The 20744-nt window shown below is 32.4% G+C and overlaps 1 protein-coding gene across 1 annotated transcript; it reads right to left on the bottom strand.

Moving 5' to 3' along the window:
- Nucleotides 1-1707: 1707 nt before the first annotated feature.
- LOC123669189 (large neutral amino acids transporter small subunit 1) lies at nt 1708-20529 on the bottom strand. The gene is made up of 5 exons (XM_045602814.1): nt 20253-20529; nt 12458-12676; nt 8152-8422; nt 7489-7813; nt 1708-2283 (listed from the first exon to the last, which is right to left on the bottom strand). The coding sequence occupies exons 1-5, from the start codon at nt 20527-20529 to the stop codon at nt 1891-1893; spliced, it is 1485 nt and encodes a 494-aa protein (XP_045458770.1). The 3' UTR covers nt 1708-1890.
- Between the last annotated feature and the right edge of the window lie 215 nt (nt 20530-20744).

Here is a 20744-nt window from a genome sequence, read left to right on the forward strand (position 1 = left end):
GATCGATGGCCACTGGAGCAGACGTGTCCTGGAGAGGAAATGAAGTGTGGGACGTCCGGCCCACTGGACCGATGATCTACGTAAGATTGCCGGTGAGGCTGGATGGACTTGGGAAGGTTTTCCTATCCAGTAGTGGACTGTGATAGGCTGAAATTATGATAATGGCGATAAAGAAAAGTCAGAAAAGACCAACCAAATTTACCTGGAATTATTACACCTTGTACTGTGCCAACTTAGATACTTCATGCTTTGTTCATGATTTTTAGGTCTAATGTCGTCATATCATATTTCTAATGACGAATGGATGCTTTGCTATTGCTGTAAAATCTTGCTTAGTTTGGCAGGCTGGCCTGGAGGCAGAAGATCTCTACAATAGTTCAAGACTACATTTTATAACACTACTACAATAGTAGGAGCAAGTCCACAGTCTTTAAAAATATAAACTCTTTTTAAACACAGGCGTTGTTCCCTACCTTAGTAAAAATTTTACAGAACTGCGTCTATATAATGGCAAACATATTTTTACAACGATTGCAAATATTTTACGGAATAAACAATAGTTTAAGAAAAAAACGAAAAAGTTACGCTTTTATAATTATTATATATATTTTATAATTATACCCAACTAAAAAGGAATAATCTTATCAAATTAGTGTATTGTCATCGGTCCTCGACAAGTCTACTAAGTTTAAATGAAATCTGAACGTTTGAAGTGGGTCAAAGTGAAGTCCCAAGGAGTCCGTTACAAACATACAAATATACAGGTGAAACTAATAAAAAGCGTGTAAAAAGGGTATAGTATTATACTTCACTCGTACATAAATGTAGCCGTTTATTGGCAGTTTCAGCAAAGAAAAGATCACAGAGACCACAGAAGACCAACTATACGTCTGATACGGAACAGGTGTGATTGAAGGATATGATTACTAGGATGAGCTTTATCTACTGGACTGACTTTTATTGTTATAGTTTTTTTATACGTGATTACATAATTAAGGTATCGTATATGTTATTCCTATGTTGTTCTAATTTTTATAATATATTTCAAACATTACGTTTTTTTATTATCACTTCGAGTCTATTAAAATTGTAATTCTTGGGTTCTTTTAATCTTTGTTATATTTAAGAGTAGATGATGTGAAGAAATTGCTAGGTTTATTATAATGAAAGCTATGTTATAGAATCATGCAGAACACCGTTCGAAATAATAATAACTACGAACTAAAATAGTTTTTGGAGTATTTAACCGACTTCCAAAAAAGGAGGAGGTTCTCAATTCGACTGTATTTTTTTTTGAACATCTTGTTCGCACATGTTTCTCCTTTGTTTAGAACTAACCAAGGAACCAAGGAAGATAGAGCAATAAAAGCAAAAAAGCTTTAGGCATTAGAAGAACGAGAGAAAACGAAATAGAAGAAGAGAATAACTCAAAATAAATAATAATAAAAAAAAATTATAGACAATTAAAACAAAATTTAAGACAACAAGTGATTTTAAACACACAGGACAGTAGACCAATTAGCTCTTCTAAGCATTTTAATATATTTTTAGTAACGGACTCAATAAATTTAAGCAATTTAAAGGAAATGGAATGATAATAGTAACTCAAACAAATACAACCATGTACCTTTAAATAAATTATAGAATACGAATTGTGCAGTGATAATAACGAATAAATTACTGATTTATTATAAAAAATAAAATACATGTGTATAATAATTTTATTATAATTTTAAAGTTTAATATAAACTTAATTTAAATTTAACAGGAATCATTCAAGCTTATGATAATTGACTAAACAGATCAAAACTTAAATACATAAACTTAAAGCACACACTCATTAATAGCGTTAAATGCAAAAGCATGTCAGATCATAACAAAAAGTATCAATCATAAATCTTTCGAGTCTTCTGGTAGACAAACGAACATTTTTGAGCAGAAAACGTTAAAACTGTTGCACGCGTTTTGCATCCAGTACGGTTTATTTTTCCACATAATGAAGACGCAAAACACTGGAACGCCGAGAGCTATGAACGCGATACCAATTCCGACCTCCATAGGGTGAGTGAAACACGAAAATACTACGAGGAATGTGCAAATAATAAGGAATGTTATTGGTAACAAGATGTTAACGCGGATCGGTCGTTGAAGGTCGGCGCGGGTGTACCGCAACCATAGGAGTCCAGACACTGAGCATAATATGAACAACGCTTCCACCGCTGTCACGTACACAATGAGAGATTCAACGTTGTTTGACATCAAGAGTACTAGTGTCACGATACACTGAAAAAAAGAAAAAGAATATAACAGTTATTTTAAACAATTTATTAAAAAGTATAATAATTAGAAACAACAGGTTTTGAAATCATTCTATACGTGTACCCGAGTACCTAATTAAATTTTATCATCACGGTACACACGTGACGGTGAAAATGTTGTTATCTATGCAAATAAATAAAATTGTAGTGTCTGTTCGAAGTATTAAAATAACCGCTTTTACTAAATTCATATGTATGTATACATGGTACATATATGTATACCAAAATAGCAATTTCCACGCGGACAAAGTCGCGGGCACAGCTAGTAGTATAATAAATTGACGTAGGTACGTATTTTCTTTAATATAAAATTTCAAATTATTATTTGATTTAAGTTAAGTACCTGGGTGACCGAGTTTAACTCGGTATTTTTAGTAAATCGTGTTATTTGGAAATCATATTTAAATAAGAATTACATATTGATAAAACATGAATAATATTTTTTTATCTTACCGACAGAATAATAAAAAATTTGAACTGGTTATTTAAATAAAAAATTACGAGTACAATTAGAAAAAAGGGAAAAAAATAATCGAGCTGAAGATATTAGGATCCGTCCCGACCGGCCGATTTCCCACCTGAGCTATGATAACTTTATAGACAAATGCAAAATTTACCTTCCTATTGTAATGATATGCCAGGTAGCCATTTTTTTATTGCCTAAAAACAGGGATAAAACGACATTTTCTAAAAATAAATCCCTAACTAGATCGATTTACCGCCCTAAACTGTAAAAACATACAAACATCCATCCCCAGCGGGACTCGTAACCGCGACTTTAGTGTTGATAGAATATTTTATATTACTCACTACACCAAGTGGTTTTCATTATATATTATACTAGCTGTACCCTCGACTTCGTCCGCGTGGAATTTAACAAAAAAGTTATTGTTCAGTTCGCAGTTATAAAATAAATAAATTTCTAAAATAAAAATAGCCTAAGATACTCCTTATTACATCAGCTATTTGCCAGTGAAAGTTCCGTCAAAATCGGTCCAGCCGTTTAAGAGATTAGCCGGAACAAACAGACAGACAGAAAGACAGACAGGCAGAATTTTTTTTGTAAAAAATGTTATTTTGGTATATGTACCGTGTATACATCCATTTGCATTTAGTAAAAACAGTTTATTAAACGGTTTTATTTTAATATTAGAAACAGACACTCTAAGAGTATAGCAGTATAGCAGTAAATTTGAAAGAAATTTTTTTTGAAAAACTAGCGCGTTCAGAGGTGTGGTAACTTAGGGAAATGTTCTTCTTAAGACGGTGATTACGTCAAATTAAAATTTTGACATAAATTTCCCCAGGGGCATCTGACCCATGCTTATACTGCTATACTCTTTATTTATTTGTATATATATATATATATATATATATATATATATATATAAACTAGCTGTGCCCGCGACTTCGTTCGCGTAGAATTAAAAAAAATTGTTCAGGTCGCAATAACAAAAAAAAAATCTAAAATAAAAGTAGTCTAAGTTACTCCTTATTACATCTGCAATCTGCATCAGTAAAAGTCTCGTCAAAATCGTTCCAGCCATATCGGAGATTAGCCGGAACAAACGGACAGACAGACAGATAAAAATTGTAAAAAAATGTTATTTTGGTATAATTATGTACCGTGTATACACCCATATGTGTTTAGTAATGAACGTAATTGTAACTACACTTATTAATTTTTTAAATAAATTAGTAAAGATATATTATTTTATATAAAATCTGAGTAATTAGTATGGTATTAACACTTATTGGTTTTACGCAAAAATTTAAGTAATAAAAAATGTAAAAAAAATTGTACTGCAGGAAAGTATTCAAATATTAGGTATAATAATTATAATTATAATATATTAATATTTGTAAGGTCAAATCAAGATAAACCGTGTGTATCTTTGAGAAATTAATTTAAAATTAATTATATTTATGATTTTTTAAATGGTTTTCGAAAGCACACAACCAAAAACTCGAAGTCTGCCAGAGGTCTATGGAAAGGAGTATGTTGGGCATAAAGAAATCGGATAAAATAACAAACAAATACATCAGAAAAATGACAAAACTTGAAAATGTAACATATACAATACGCAAAAACAAATGGAGATGGACAGGACACATACTGAGAGGTTCAGAGAAATAGAGTAAAACGATTATGAACTGGTATCCTATAAATAGAAAGCGAAATCGAGGAAGGCAGTACAAAAGGTGGGAAGATGACATCAAAGCAGTCGCAGGTACTGTGTGGTCAAGAATAGCTCGAGAAAGAAAATATTGGAAGAAGCTGGAAGAGGCCTATGCCAACCAAGGGCAAACGGACACGGTGTCGATAATTTAGAGATAAGTTAGTTAAGTAAGAAAAATAATTGTAAGTGTCTGAAATAAAAGGCTTATATTATTATTATTATTATTATTATTATTATATTTATGATTTTAGTGACTCGTGCAAGCTTTACAGTAATGTGTGTCTGTAAAACAAATTACAGTGAAAGTTGATGGCTTTTGTAAGAGGGAAACAAATTATAAAATAGGAAGTCACATCTTTGTAATTGTAAGTCATTAGCTATAGCATAGGTAAAAACATAATTTGATATTAATTTATTATTTATTATTTACAACTATTACTTGGATGATAGAGAATGATTTTAGCATTAATGCAAGTGTGTAAATAAATGGAAGTATTTTATAAACAAAAAAATAAATAAATAAAATAAAACAAAGCAAAGTTGCCGTCCGCTGATAAAACATTTGTTTTATGAAATAAATAATTCTTAATATCTCAATATAAACACGTGTCTGTAAAATGTATAAAAGATCTAAGAAATTTTGTAAATCAATTTGCTATAGAGATTTGCTTATAAGATTTATTATCAGACAAATGGAAAATAAACAAATCAATCAGGGTCAATTTATGTTTATAATAATATCATAAGGATTTGTGTCAAGGTGTATGTTAATACATAATTGTGTTTGCTCGCAAACGAAAAAAAACCGACTTCAATTACATCGACGAGTAATACAACGTAGATCGACGAAAAAATAGTCAAATAACTACGCGTTATCAAAGATTACTCAAATAGAAGTATCAGATCTCAATAAAATTAAAAAAAAATTTGTCGAAATCGGTCTACCCGGTCAAAAGTTCTGATGTAACATACATAAAAAAAAAAAAAAATACAGTCGAATTGAGAACCTCCTCCTTTTTTGGAAGTCGGTTAAAAATAATGGCTCAGCGATATAACTGGATACAACAGAATCTCAGGTAACAAATTCTATTATATTAATGCAGAATATAAAATAGGAAAAAAGAAAAGAAAAAATTTACAGGGCACATTTTCGTATTGCTATTTTTATGATACAAAATCCGTAAGAACAATAGAACGTAAAAAAATGGTGTATTTTGCCGCGCTTATTATGATTGTAATGCTTTGTTGTAATGTTAATGTAGCGAATCACATTAGATTATTTAAATAAAATTACCTTAAAATTTATAAACAGTTTTACATTGAAGGGTAAATCAACTTTTTAATTATTAAGGTTGATATAAATAACATCAAGTTTTCTACGTTCATATATAAAATATTTAAGACTTTTTTATTGGTTAATTTGTCATCAATCCTAAGCTTTTTTGCTAAATAGTAATTTTGCCAAGCATTTGTTTCAATTCTTTAATAACAATAGGATAATGGGTTTTAATTATAGAACTTTTCTATCATTATTTTCCTTGTCCTATATACCACTTTGATCACAATGCGTGCATGACAAGCAGAACTTCGCTGCGTTTGCCACGAAATTCTGCTTGTCATGATTGTGTATTTTTAACCGACTTTAAAATAGAAGGAGGTTACTCAATTCGACCGTATATATGTATATTATATATGTTCAGGGATAACTTCGTCGTTTATGAACCGATTTTGATAATTCTTTTTTTGTTGGAAAAGAGATATCCCAGGTATGGTACCATGGTAAGGAAACCAGGATCTGATGATGCTATCCCAGAGAAATCGAAGGAAAGAGGGAAACCCTTGAAAATCCACATAACTTTTTACTGGGTGTACCGATTTTGTTGATTTTTAATTTAATCGAAAGCCGATGTTTATGGTCATATTTAAATTTCATCGAGATTTGATTACAACTTTTGGAATAATCTTTGATAACGCGTATTTACTTGACTATTTTTTCGTCTACCTACGTTGTATTACTTGTAAGTAATTGAAGTCGGTTTTTTAACCGACTTCCAAAAAAGGAGGAGGTTCTCAATTCGACTGTATTTTTTTTTTTTTTAATGTATGTTACATCAGTACTTTTGACCGGGTAGACCGATTTCGACAAATTTTGTTTTAATCGAAAGGTTTTGTGTGCCAATTGGTCCCATTTAAATTTATTTGAGATCTAACAACTACTTTTCGAGTTATATCTAATAATGCGTTTTTACTTGACGCTTTTTTCGTCGACCTACGTTGTATTATACCACATAACTTTCTACTGGATGTACCGATTTTAATAATTCTTTTTTTGTTGGAAAGGGGATATCCTTAGTTTGGTACCATGATAAGGAAACCCGGATCTGATGATGGGATCCTAGACAAATCGAGGGAAAATCTCGAAAATCCGCAATAACTTTTTACTGGGTGTACCGATTTTCACAATTTTTAATTTAATCGAAAGCTGATGTTAATCATGTGGTTACATACAAATTTTATCGAGATCTGATAACTACTTTTTGATTAATCTTTGATAACGCGTAGTTGCTTGAGTATTTTTTCGTCGATCTACGTTGTATTACTGGTCGATGTAATTGAAGTCGGTTTTTTTTTCGTTTGCGAGCAAACACAATTATTGGTTTGCCAGCCAACATAATTATCTACATTATCTAATAAAAATTTCTACCATCGAGACAGAAATGTTATAATTATTTATTTTACCCATGTATGTGTGTGTATATGTGTATGTATATTATTACAATTGTAGCATTCTAAGAAACCACGACTTGAAAAATGCTCTACTATCAAAGTAGATATAAATATACTACTTAATCTTCTTCATGTTATTTTAAAAAAAAGGTATCATTTATGTATTTGTTTATAGTTAAAATTGCAATGAATATTTTTAAAACTATAAGTTTAAAAAAAATGGAATGAAATGTCATAGTCGTAATACGAACACATAGACTCACCATAAAAATAAGAGAAGGCACTGGTGTAAGACGTTTTATGTCAATTAGAGAAATGGCTAAAGGCAAATGTCCGTTCCTGGCTCCAACGAAGAATAACCTGGATGAAGCATAGATTGCTCCATTGAGGGAACCGAATGTACAAAGTGCAACGAAGAGAGGCATGATCCAGGATACTACACTGAGTATCTTTTCACTAAAAGTCACAGCCACCGCCTCTGAGGAGAGTATCTCAGTATTTGTAAGTACTGCGAAATATGCTACGTTGGTTAATGCGTAGACAAGTGTCACCACGGGCATTGAAATGCAGATGGCGCGAGGGAGATTTCTGAAAGAAAGAAAAATAAATTGTTAATAAAAAGTATAGTAGTTAGATAGTAAATATTTAACTTCACATTTTCGTGACTAAAATGTTATACTTATAAATTCAACAAGTTAACTTACTCGGCTATACATAACTAGATATGCGGTAATATGCTACTATCGCTGTAAGTATTACATCATCGAGAGATCGAATTCTTAAAGGAATTTCTTTGCGTGCAATTTTTTATTAGAATTGGTTCGATAAAAATTATTTACACTAACCAAAAGAAACTGAAGCAATACTTTAAAGTATTGTTTCAATTTCAAAAAAACTACATAAATAAATCTTGTTCTATAACTTACTTGTAAGGATCTTTAAGTTCCTCTGTGACAAAATTTAAATAGTTCCAACCAGAATACGAGAACAATCCAGTATAAAATGCTATAGCAATATTTCCTGGTTCAGTAATTGTTCCCTCCATCATGGATTCAAGGTTCTCGGTGTGTCCAGAGAATAAGTACCATAAGCTGGCGAAGAATGTTACGAGCAACGCTAATATCTTCGCTGCTGTAAATGAATCTTGTATCCGTGTAACCCATTTCACGTTAAAACAATTAAGCGCAGTCAAGAAACCTGTAACAAATTATTACGAAATAATGATAATTATCTAACATCGACATGTAATGCGACGTATCAAGTAGGTAGTCGGTAAAACAGTTAATTAAACATGCATTATTAAGGATAACTCAAACAGAACTCGTCAGATCTTGATCAAATTTAAAAGACACCACATGACAAGCACTACCATTCAACAACAAAACAATCTTCAAAGTCGGTATAACAAGTAAAAGGTTATGAGGAAACAGAAATAAAAAATACAGTTGAATTGAGATTCTCCTATTTCTGAAGCCCTTAAATGAAAAATTAAACGTGTGAGTACTATTTAGAAGTTTAAGGTTAGGGCTGTATTTCTGCTCGTCATTTTATGTATCATTTTCTCAACTTTACCACGATAAGTGAGCTATCAAATGACAAAATAAATAGTTTTTAACTAGTTAAACTTGAGAGCAGCGAGTTTAAACTATGCACACAACTATTATTGATAATAAGGTAATTTTTTTTTATTTATCGTTTATAAAAGTAGTAATATATGAAATATTAAAAAAAAAATAGCAACAAAAAACCACTAAGGTTTCAACCTGAGCTATCTTAGTCTAATTATACACATTCATTATTTATAACGGTTACAGACAATGTTCAAATTCTTTTAATAAGAAAATACGAAAACAATTTGTAATATTATAAATAAATACAATAAAATACAATTTAAGTAAATGTTTAGTTCAAAATGTTTAAGTAATGTTGTTTTAATTTATTTTTTATATTTCTATTTGAAATACCTTTGCATAAATTTAAGGGTAGGTTGTTAATAAGTCGAGGCACAATATACGTAGTTGTCTCTCAGTGATCGCCTGTGTGCATACATAATGTTCAATAATATTTTTTGACGATATATTGAAAAATTGTTCTTTAAGCAATATAAAATCTACTTTGGAATGTACTGGTAAAATTTTACAATTCTTAAAGAGTCCTGATTCGTTATTGGAAAATTTACATTTTATTTTTGGTGACAGTATTGTTTTTAATATTTTTAATTGGAGATTATAAGCACTATATATTATTATTAAGCACTATTATTTCATTAGCCTCCACTGGTAATAAGAGGGAAGGTGCATTTTTTGCCCAGAGAATCGGCATAGCAAGGCAATGTGATGCTGGCAGCATTTCTCCGATGAATATCGGATAAATGCTGCCAGCATCCTTGGCACTATTCCATTTATACCGTAATTATCTTTAAATATTTAGTTCTTAAGTTATGAATTGTAAATATGTACCTATAATATTGTAAAATTTCGAAATAAATGTCACTTGGCATTATGCACTTACCTAATTATCGTCTTAAAAATATTGTTAGAGAGTATCACTAATTACACGATCATAGTTTCTAACTTCATAGCTGCTAGTAGTATTTGTAATTGTATATATTACACAAACCGTGTTTTAGATAGTTTTAAATTGTAGGCCGATGTTCAGAAACATTTTAGAACAATTATTTTGACTGATTATTATTAATGGTCATCAGCAATGTTTATGCATTTTTATGTTTTAAAGATAATGGTTTGTTAATGGAATATTATCCTAAATAATTTCATCTCATTAAATAATCACTCTTTTTAAACAAGATAATGGAACTTTTTATGTTTACAATACCTGTTGTTTTAATCAAAATGTTTATTTGGGGAGTTTCTAAATATTTTTTCTATTTTTTTAACAAACGTTTCATGATATTATTTGGTTTTCGTTAAAATATTATGGATCTCAATTATGATTTTAAAATCGTATAAGAATTTAGATCAACGATATATAATGATTGTAATACATAGGTTTTGAGTTTTTTTTGCTAATAGTATTTTTATCGTGTCATTTTTTTTTTATTATAGTATTTCAAATGATAAAGCCAAAGAAGAAGAAGAAGAAGAAGTATTTCAAAGGGTTTTCGATAACAGAAACTGTTCTAATTGTCCATTGGAATACTATCGTGATAACAGAAATGAATCCTTGGATGTTGTCTTTTATAAATTTTAAAACATGGTTTTTTAAAGTCACAAGATGTGTTTTAGTAGGAATTAGTCATAGCTTGAAATGTGTTTAGGACAAGGCTAATATAATCACAACACGTCATTATGGGCCCTTACGCTAGGTGTACGATGGGATAATTTCGCACGCGATGTACATGTCAGTGTGATGCGGGAGGAAGCCGTCATTATCCTGTCAGGCACAATCAGCATTGCGCGCCACCACAACGACAATATAAAGACGCGGATAGAGATAAACTAATACCTTGATTTATAGGATTCATTCATTGTTACCGTATCCCGGTCGTAAAGTTAACTTTATGATACCGTTTTTTGTTCTAAGTATGAGAGTATTAAATCATAGAGTTATAAATCATATATTCATAACTCTTTTACGAATCGCTCGATAGGTAGAATCTCTCGAAAATCGAGATAGGTAGTCGATTTGCATTTTAATTGTATTGGGTAATGTACATGAGTATACTAAAGCAGCAATATGGGTGGGAAAAAATGTACCGTCATAATAAATAATTTATTTCGTCATTCAAAGGTATTCTCAGTACTCTTTTCAATTCAATAGCAATAAGAACAAATAAAAGATTCAACAAAACCTCAAAAGTATAATTTCGCTTCTCGGAACCAACGTATACGGAAAGAATCGAAATAAATAAGCGATAATTATATTAATAATTGTGTTTGCTCGCAAACGAAAAAAAGAACCGACTTCAATTACATCGACGAGTAATACAACGTAGATCGACGAAAAAAGTCAAGTAAATACGCGTTATCAAAGATTAATCAAAAAGTAGTTATCAGATCTCGATAAAATTTATATGTGACCACATGATAAACATCAGCTTTCGATTAAAGTAAAAATTATCAAAATCGATACACCCAGTAAAAAGTTATTGCGGATTTTCAAGAGTTTCTCTCGATTTCTCTGGGATCCCATCATCAGATCCTGGTTTCCTTATCATGGTACCAAACTAGGGATATCCCCTTTCCAACAAAAAAAGAATTATCAAAATCGGTACACCCAGTAGAAAGTTATGTGGTATAATACAACGTAGGTCGACGAAAAAAGCGTCAAGTAAAAACGCATTATTAGATATAATTCGAAAAGTAGTTGTTAGATCTCAAATAAATTTAAATGGGACCAATCGGCGCACACCACCTTTCGATTAAAACAAAATTTGTCGAAATCGGTCTACCTGGTCAAAAGTTCTGATGTAACATACATAAAAAAAAAAAAAAAAAAAAATACAGTCGAATTGAGAACCTCCTCCTTTTTTGGAAGTCGGTTAAAAAGGTAGTTCAGGATGATGCAACAGTTGATGTAATTTACGAACTGTATGTAATACTGCAATTATATGTATATGATTGAAAACTTCGTGAGTGGACATCAAACTCTGGACGATAAGTCCTTTTATATTTACACTACCTAAAGTAGGTATTGTTTAATATTTGGGTTCTCCGCTTTGAAAAAAAAATAGGCGATTGTTAAACCCGTTCTAAGGGCGTCGTTGTGTACAAGGATCCTAAATTCTCGTCTTACAAAAGAATAATGAGTTTTTGATTGACAGAACGGCGGGAATATTTCGCAGAATGAATACGTGTTTAGTTAGCTGGTTGAGCTTCCCTGCTAAGTTCTTGTGAAAGCAAGACAAGTTTATATATTTTTTAATTACTTCGAACATTGCCAAATAAGAAACAAAACTTTATAAGTATACTAAATCTGGAATTGAATTTTAATGCACATGTTCATGTTATCAACAAAGCTTAGTTAATGAAATAAAAATTAAGAAATTACTATATGCAAACGAAAAAAGTAGTTTTTTTTTTTCATATCGGTTATTGCATAAAGCGTCCATACAGTTTCATAAGAAAACCAAGCGACGTCTGATGAATAATAATAAAACTCGAAACTATGTTTGCTTAGTCTAAATATAAAATTCGATTCTTTGCAATAAGGTTTATGGGAAAATTGTTTGCTTGCTTATTAATGTACGAAAACGGATATTGTTTAACTTACATGTAATAACAGCAGCGATCAAGCTCACAGCATCTGCAGGTGGTTCGCAAACTGGCCATAAAGGCTTAAGTATGTTCTGAGCAAAGGTGAGTGCTGTGATGGCGTTGCCAGTCGGCACTAGGATAAACAGTGCCACCCATAAGTAGAGGAATGCTGGAAGATCTCCAAACGCCTCCCCGATGTATGCGTAATCTCCCCCTGATTTTGGAATCATTGTACCTGAAATTGACATACATATTATTTATATCTATACAAATAAATAAAATCGGGGTGTCTGTTTGTAATATTAAAATAACCACTTTTTACTAAATGCATATGGATGTATACATGGTACATATACCAAAATAACATTTTTTAAAATTTTTGTCTGACTGTCTGTCTATTTATTCCGGCTAATATCTGAAACAGCTGGACCGATTTTGACAGGACAATCACTGGCAGATTAGCTGACGTAATTTCGAGTAACTTAGGCAATTTTATTTAAGTTTTTTTTTTTTTTTAATTTTATAACTCTAAGACTGAATATTAACTATTTCTTTAAAATTTTACGCGGACGAAATCACAGGCACAGCTAGTTAAATATATGTTCAATATTGATTCTGCCGAAACTAAAGGTTTGCTCCAACCATTTTATTTTTATTTTTATAAAATTGATTAAAAAACGTAATTTTTTATTTAGAAAAACGTAAAGAAAAACCAATAGATATACTATAGTAGTTATTTATCATAGCGCTAACAATGCGGGGAATAAAATGATGTTATGGCTAAACGAATTTTTCTTTTGTTTTGTTTCTCCGATTTGAAAAGATTTGACTGCTTCTGCTTCTCAAACTCACATTCGTGGCCTTGCCGCTTGATATGCTTTTAGATACTTTCTTGTCTCGTGCGCCGCGGCAATAATCAAAACTTTTTGAAATTGTAATCTATCGTCATGCCTCTGGCGGACGTTATCTGTCAAGGAGCGCAATCCGTTTCCGGTAGCTCAACAGAGAACGCCTCGATATGTCGTGAATACGAGAAGGTAGCGGGTTATTTTTTTGCGTGTTAAAAAATTAGCTTTAATACATCGTTTAAATGTTCTCGCTTTCAACCCACGTATTGGTGGCGATTGGCGGCAGAACGTTCCAGCGCTGGAAGGTCGTGTATTTTAGGCGATATACCAAAACAATACCAGTACCAATACCAGTAGAAGTAGGAGAAAAAGAGGCAGAAGGAGGATTAGAAGGAGAGGAAGAAGAAAAAGAAGTAGAAGAAGAAGAAGACGAAGGAGAAGAAGAAGAAGAAGGAGAAGTCTCAGTCATGTCATTCTCATGCATTTGTGTTTCGAAAACCGTAATTCTTTTGCTTTTCCTCTTTTGTTTTTCGTCTTTGTGTCACTCAGTTTATAAAATAGAAAACTTGAAATATCGTGTTATTTATGAGTACGAGTTCCGCCGTGGCACCGGTGTTGCAGAAACGGCTCGAAGGGTTAATGATGTGTATGGCTGCGGTGTTGCAAAAAAACACAGTGCCTTTTTACTTCCAATGTATTCGTTTTGGAAATTTCGACCTGCAGAACAAGCTACGTGGACGGCCGGAGACCAAAGTTGATAATGAAGAATTTAAAGCTATTGTGGAAGCGGATCCATCTCAAACCATGTTCGGGTTAGCTGCAGGCTGCGGTGTTAGTGATAAAACTGTTTCAATCCACTTGAAGCAAAAAGTGAAGTTAAAAAAGCTTGAAAGGTGGGTACCTCATTAATTTAATGAAGCAAACCGACAAACGCGCTTAGATTGCTGTGTTACATTACTCAACCGGCACAATAATGAAGGTTATATATGCGTTATAGATGCGTTATGGTGAAGGCTTTTAACTATATTTACAACTGAAACTGAACTGTGCTGTGTGGCTACGGCACTAAAGAATTTAGCCACCCCCTCTATTCCCGTGGGTGTCGTAAGAGGCGACTAAGGGATAACAAGGTTCCACAACCACCTTGGAACTTAAGAAGCCGACCGATGGCGGGATAACCATCCAACTGCTGGCTTTGAAATACACAGGCCGAAGACGGGCAGCAGCGTCTTCGGTGCGAAAAAGCCAGTACTGCGGTCACCAACCCGCCTGCCCAGCGTGGTGACTATGGGCAAAACACATAAGTTCACGTTATTTTTGGCGTAAACTTGTGGAGGCCTATGTCCAGCAGTGGACTGTATAGGCTGTAATGATGATGACAACTGAAACGACACTGAAGCTGCTTGACTTATTGAGCGAAAATTAAAGAATTTCGCATTGCAGTTTCTTGCAAAAAAAAAAACAAGCATTATTAAGATTAAAATTTAGGGAGACTTAGAGATCTTTTGTTGTCAGTCAATTTTACAACTGAATCATTGGAGAATTGATCGCACTTTTTACATAGAGTATTCAGAATCTGTAAAAGTAACTAATACAAATATATATAGAATCTGAATCTCGGAAACAATAAGTATATATAAACAAGAATTGCTCGTTTTATAGTATTAGATGTATCTACTATTTAAATGTCAAGAAAAAGAATTATTGCCACCACTTATTTATAGTTAATGGCATAGTTTGTTCTTTCTTACTTTCTCTTCTTCACCTGTTGGTTTTACATGGTTTATAGCAAAATGGAATGGTTCAAATTCTAAAAAAATATACGATAAATTTTACTTTTAACTTGTTCATCATCATAATTATGTAAATATAGGTATACTTTACAAGGAAAGAGAATATGTTATTATTTTATCACCCATAGCAACATTCCTAGAATTTTTTTTAACGAAGTTATCGGTATTACTTTTATTGATTGATTGATTGATCAGCTTTTAGCATCTCACCGCTAGGCATAGACCTTTTTCTCCGTGTAGGATAACGTGTAACGTTGTACATACATAATTAATATAAGTTAAATCCTACATTAAAATCCACGCTTAAGTATAAACCACAATTTTATAATATTACAACTTATTCTTTTTTTAGAAAACATAATAATATAATGATCACACACACAGTCTCTAAATTGCAACAATAATCTAACAAGCGGCATGCAAGCGGCATTTGTATACTCGCGCGATGCAACATTTTAGCGCTCCAAGCAGATTTTTTGTTTTGGTTAATATAAAACTGCAGTGCCGGTTAATAAGTCTCGTTACCACCGGGTTGAATACATACATTTTAAATAAATTAAGTTGTTTGCATGGAACCCTGTCGTCTTAATATCTACCTTATGGAACGGGACAGGGAAAACCGTGACAAACGTAACACGATGCAGGTTCGATCCCCGCATTTTTTCATTCTAAATTGCGATCAAGGATGCGAAGGGACGTTGTTAAATGCTGATGAATATGAATTTCAGACTTGTCAACGTTTCAGCCTGTAATATCCCACTACTGGGCATAGGCCTCTTTCCCCATGTAGGAGAAGGATCAGAGCTTAATCCACCACGCTGCTCCAATGCGGGTTGGCGGATATATTCCTATTACTATGAGTAACGATCGCTATCAGGTGTACATGATAACAACCGGGACCGACAGCTTAACGTGCTCTCCGAGGCACGGTGGGGTGACCCACAAAGACTGCACCAACACCCAGACCACGGCAAACACCTGTATGGCCAATACAAATGTTTGTCATGTGCGGGGATCGAACCCGCAACCGCCAGCGCAACAGGTACAATCCATGGCTGTAACCGCTGCGCCAACGCGGCGTTCGGACTTGTCACACGGTATGTTTTCATCCAGCGTTAATTTTAAATCTCCTGCTTAGAGAGAATGTTAGGGACAGAGACTTTTTTTCTCTGACACTATGATTAGTGTTCTACCTGATTTCTGATTGTGGCAATGTTTAATACAGAATTTGCCCCTAAGTAAAGACGTGGTCTGTGCACGAGACTCAGATCGTATTTTTAAGTAGATCTTTCCTACTGATAGTTGGGCTATTTTCGTTTTATTGTAGGTCTAATATTGTTTTCTTTTTATACCTCTTGTATTTCTTCAAACTCAAAATTTAACTTATTACACTCAATAGTAAAAGGCACTACAAGTTATAACGCAAACGTTAATTCAGTTTCCTGTACCAAGTAAAGATAGCTTAAGTAAATAAGATTATATTTGCTCTAAATAAAGGAATTACAACATATGTTTAAAGGTTTCTATGGTTTTGAATGTTAGTCAATATTTTTTTTTTGTTTTATAATAACGGTAAACAAGGGATTCCTCTAGAATTGTAAGTTTTGTTATTTTCTGACAATCATTTTACATTTAAAATGTAAATTTTGCTGTTACAATATACTAATCATTCTCTGTAGTATAAAGTTTTAAGCTTTTTAAGGCATGGAAAGTAATAATATAAGTTTCCATTTCCTATAAAATTGTCTTAATTTAATGTGTTTCGGAAATCTCATAATTTTTTAAAATTTGGTGTCCCAAAACATTCAACTGACAGCCTGTTTATCGAAATTGTAACGCATTCAATTTATTTCATTACCTACTTTTCAATACTTAATTATTGAGAATCTCAGATAAAAAACGAGGGTGCTTTAGACCACACGAATGAAGTACTACTTTTTCTTCTTCTTCTTGCTCTTTCTCTCATAGCCAGATATGTTTCGTATATCTAAGACACAGAGCAGACCTATTGTGCAGAAGTTTCTAAAGTAAACTGGTTTTTTCTTGCGTTTATTTCATCTTAGTAAAAATTTATTAATCTTATTCAGTACGAATTAAGAGTGACTTTTTGAAGTAAAACTTCTTTCACACTTGACTTGGGAAGTAAGCTGGTGAATGTGTGACGAGGGCGTTACGAAGTGTGATCAGGCGAGGCGAACGGAAGTTGAGAGAGACATATAAGTAAGTGAAGATAGAAAGAGAGAGATACGTTTCGTAAGTTTTACTTTAGTCGTGTTGTCACACACCCAGTACACTCGTTTTTTTTATAACTTTTTGTATCATGTTAACAACACAATTAGGACAAATACGGTTAGAGTCAAGGTGGTTTAATAAATGAAACATGTATAGACAATTAGAAACTTGTAAATAAGTTAAATTGGGGTCGCAATCGTTCAATTTTCGGCAGTGAATGTGATACGAGTACGTCGTGAGAAAATCTGCATTTCTTATAAGAAATTCTGATGAAGACCGTTTCTTTGTAATATTTATACACCCAAAAAAGTTCAAAAAACCGTATTTAATCTCTATCTCTTTTGGCTTGTATATTTTTCGCCCGTTGTATCTATGTAACCCACTTTTACATCTCTATACAATGAACCTATGTACATACCATGACTACACACGACAACAATTACGAAAAAAAAAACACGTGCCCAACATTAAAAAGTATTAAATAAAAACAAAAAATACAGGTGTCGTTGGCAAAATAAATGAACCTGTACTTCGTTACTTTTTGGAAAGATGACGCAATGTAAAGTACAAGCTGAAATACACCAAGTATTTCATCATCCGTAATTGAGTAACCGTTTAGGTACTTTTACCTGCTAGATGCGATATACTAAAAACTAGAATTTATATTAGTTTTTGTCAGTAAAATTATTAAACATATTGTTACGATTATAATATAAAAAGAAAAATATATAAGATAACCTGTAAATACTGTTGATTATACTTAGTCGTTTTAGGTGAAAATGTTATCCAATTTACGTGTGAATTATTTATTTCGATAAAACAATGCTAAATCTATGGCAGAGCTAAGAAAATTAAATAATTGACGAATCCTAAATCATTAGGAACATATTATTTTGATAAATTAATAATTTGTAAAAAATTCATGTAGAACTCAACCAAATGTGCTTCTTTTCATTATTTTTACTAAGCTTTACTACTTAAACTTACTTTATAGTACTTATAGTCGTTTTCTTCAAACAAAGAGTGATGAAAATTCCAATTAGTAAAAATATTTTTTTTTTATAAGCTTGAGCTACTCCACTTATTGTTTGGTCTAGTTAAGCAAATGTTAAACGTTAGAGAAGCAACATAAGTTATGTAAAATTGAATTCGTTTCTATTTTTTATTGAAATCTCCTCCTAAATGGGCATATTCGATAAGATTTCGATAGATGTCTGCATAGATATAATGCGGACAGCGCCAAGTTATTGATTTGCTGTTCTATACTAAGGAATTATTTTTAAAGCCCGCAAAAATTAGTAAGTTAGTATACGTTGAAAGCTAATAATTATGAGCCCTGATTGTTTTGCCTCTAGCTTTCGTTTAACAAACGAAAGTGTGATAATAGGCTAAGATACATGGAATATAGGTCACTGTTAAACTGTTTACATAATTTTATGTCAAAACCGACTACTCATTATAGTATCTACTTAGAAAATTCGTAAACTTTCTTCTTCGTAAACTTTGTTCATTTTATTAGGTCGATAGGATAGTGGGTATAATGTTCTAATGTATTTATAAGTTCGAAAACGTTTGGTTAAATATAGACGTTACTAATTATTTTTTTTTTAATAGCAATACAATAGATGCAAATATAGATAAAGTTAATATATTATATTTGTGGTAACTAGGAAATAAGTGTACATATATGATAACTAGCAAATAAGTGTAAATATAGACATATATAAGAAAAATAAAAATATGTTCAGAAGTTACAAAGGAATGATATTATGTACTTATACTTTTCCATCAAACAGTACCTATTTTGTAAGAAAAAATAATTGTGTTTGCTCACAAACGAAAAAAAAACCGACTTCAATTACATCGACGAGTAATACAACGTAGATCGACGAAAAAATAGTCAAGTAACTACGCGTTATCAAAGATTACTCAAAAAGTAGTTACCAGATCTCGATAAAATTTAAATGGTACCAAACTAGAGAGATCTTCTTTCCAACACAAAAAGAAATATCAAAATCGGTACATCCAGTAGAAAGTTATGCGGTATAATACAACGTAGGTCGACGAAAAAAGCGTCAAGTATAAACGCATTATTAGATATAACTCGAAAACTAGGTGTTAGATCTCAAATAAATTTAAATGGGACCAATTGGCACACACCACCTTTCAATTTTAAAAAAATTGTCGAAATCGGTCCACCCGGTCAAAAGTTCTGATGTAACATACATAAAAAAAAATACAGTTGAATTGAGAACCTCCTCCTTTTTGGAAGTCGGTTAAAAAACCGTCAGCGTCGGACCACGTCCTAATTTTACTAGGCAGTCACAGGACTGTCGTCGATCTGTAGTAATAATGAAAAATCGCCTGTGGTATTAATTATTATAATGCATGCATGATTAACAAAAGGCATGAGCATTTTGAGCCCGTGAATTTAAATTTTTAAATAAAAAAATAATAAAATTAGTCAAGGTTACTCAGGTCGAAGGACTAGATTCAGAATTAGAATTTCCCAGTAGGTATATAAAATATAACAATATATTTTTAATTGAAGAAAATGTAATAGATTATTATCTACCTATTACATTTCCACGCAAAATAGTCGCACTGAGACGTCGAGTTGCGGAGAATAGCCCGTGAAGAATCAATCAATCTAACGTCGAGTTGCACGAAACAAAATTAAAATTTAAGTAGAGATGAAACTAATTTAATCACAAGATTTTCATACAATTCTTGCGATTAAATTAGTTTAATCACTACTTAAATTTTAATTTCTTTTCGTGCAGCTCGGCGTATGTATTACATTTTCTTCAATTAAAAATAACTTTACTTTTACGTTTTATGAACATTAGGATTTAATAGAAAACATGTTAAATTGTATAAGTTATAGGGATAAACTAATGTGTCAATTAATAGGTTTCTGTTAATTGATAACGCTTACCCAATTCGGCATAACATAATGCTCCTATCATTGAAAGGAATCCGGACAGGACCCACACTATGAGTGCCATGCCTTTTGAGCCCGCGTATTTCAAGGCCAGACTGGGGGACACGAAGATGCCAGACCCCACGATGACTCCCACAATAATCGCGACACCGTTCATTAAACTTAACTCTTTTTTCAACCGTACCCCTACATGTGAACTCTCCCTATCACCACTTTCACCCATGTCCATGGCTTGCGGGGTCAAACCCTCAGAAGCTGATACTTTTGCCATTTGTAGCGTTTTATTTATTCCTTAATATTCTCTCTATACACTTATAAGTTATCAAATTTATATAAAATGTTCAATTGTACACATATGCTTCAAAGGAAACATGTTGCCTGCTGCGGATACTCTGATCTTTCGTCATGCTAACATTGCATCACACTGCGTTTTGCTACCGCGGGAAACACCACGTGCGATGGAATACACTATTTAAACAGGTCCTG

Source organism: Melitaea cinxia, chromosome 3 (assembly GCF_905220565.1).
Source record: "Melitaea cinxia chromosome 3, ilMelCinx1.1, whole genome shotgun sequence".
Lineage (NCBI taxonomy): Eukaryota > Metazoa > Arthropoda > Insecta > Lepidoptera > Nymphalidae > Melitaea > Melitaea cinxia.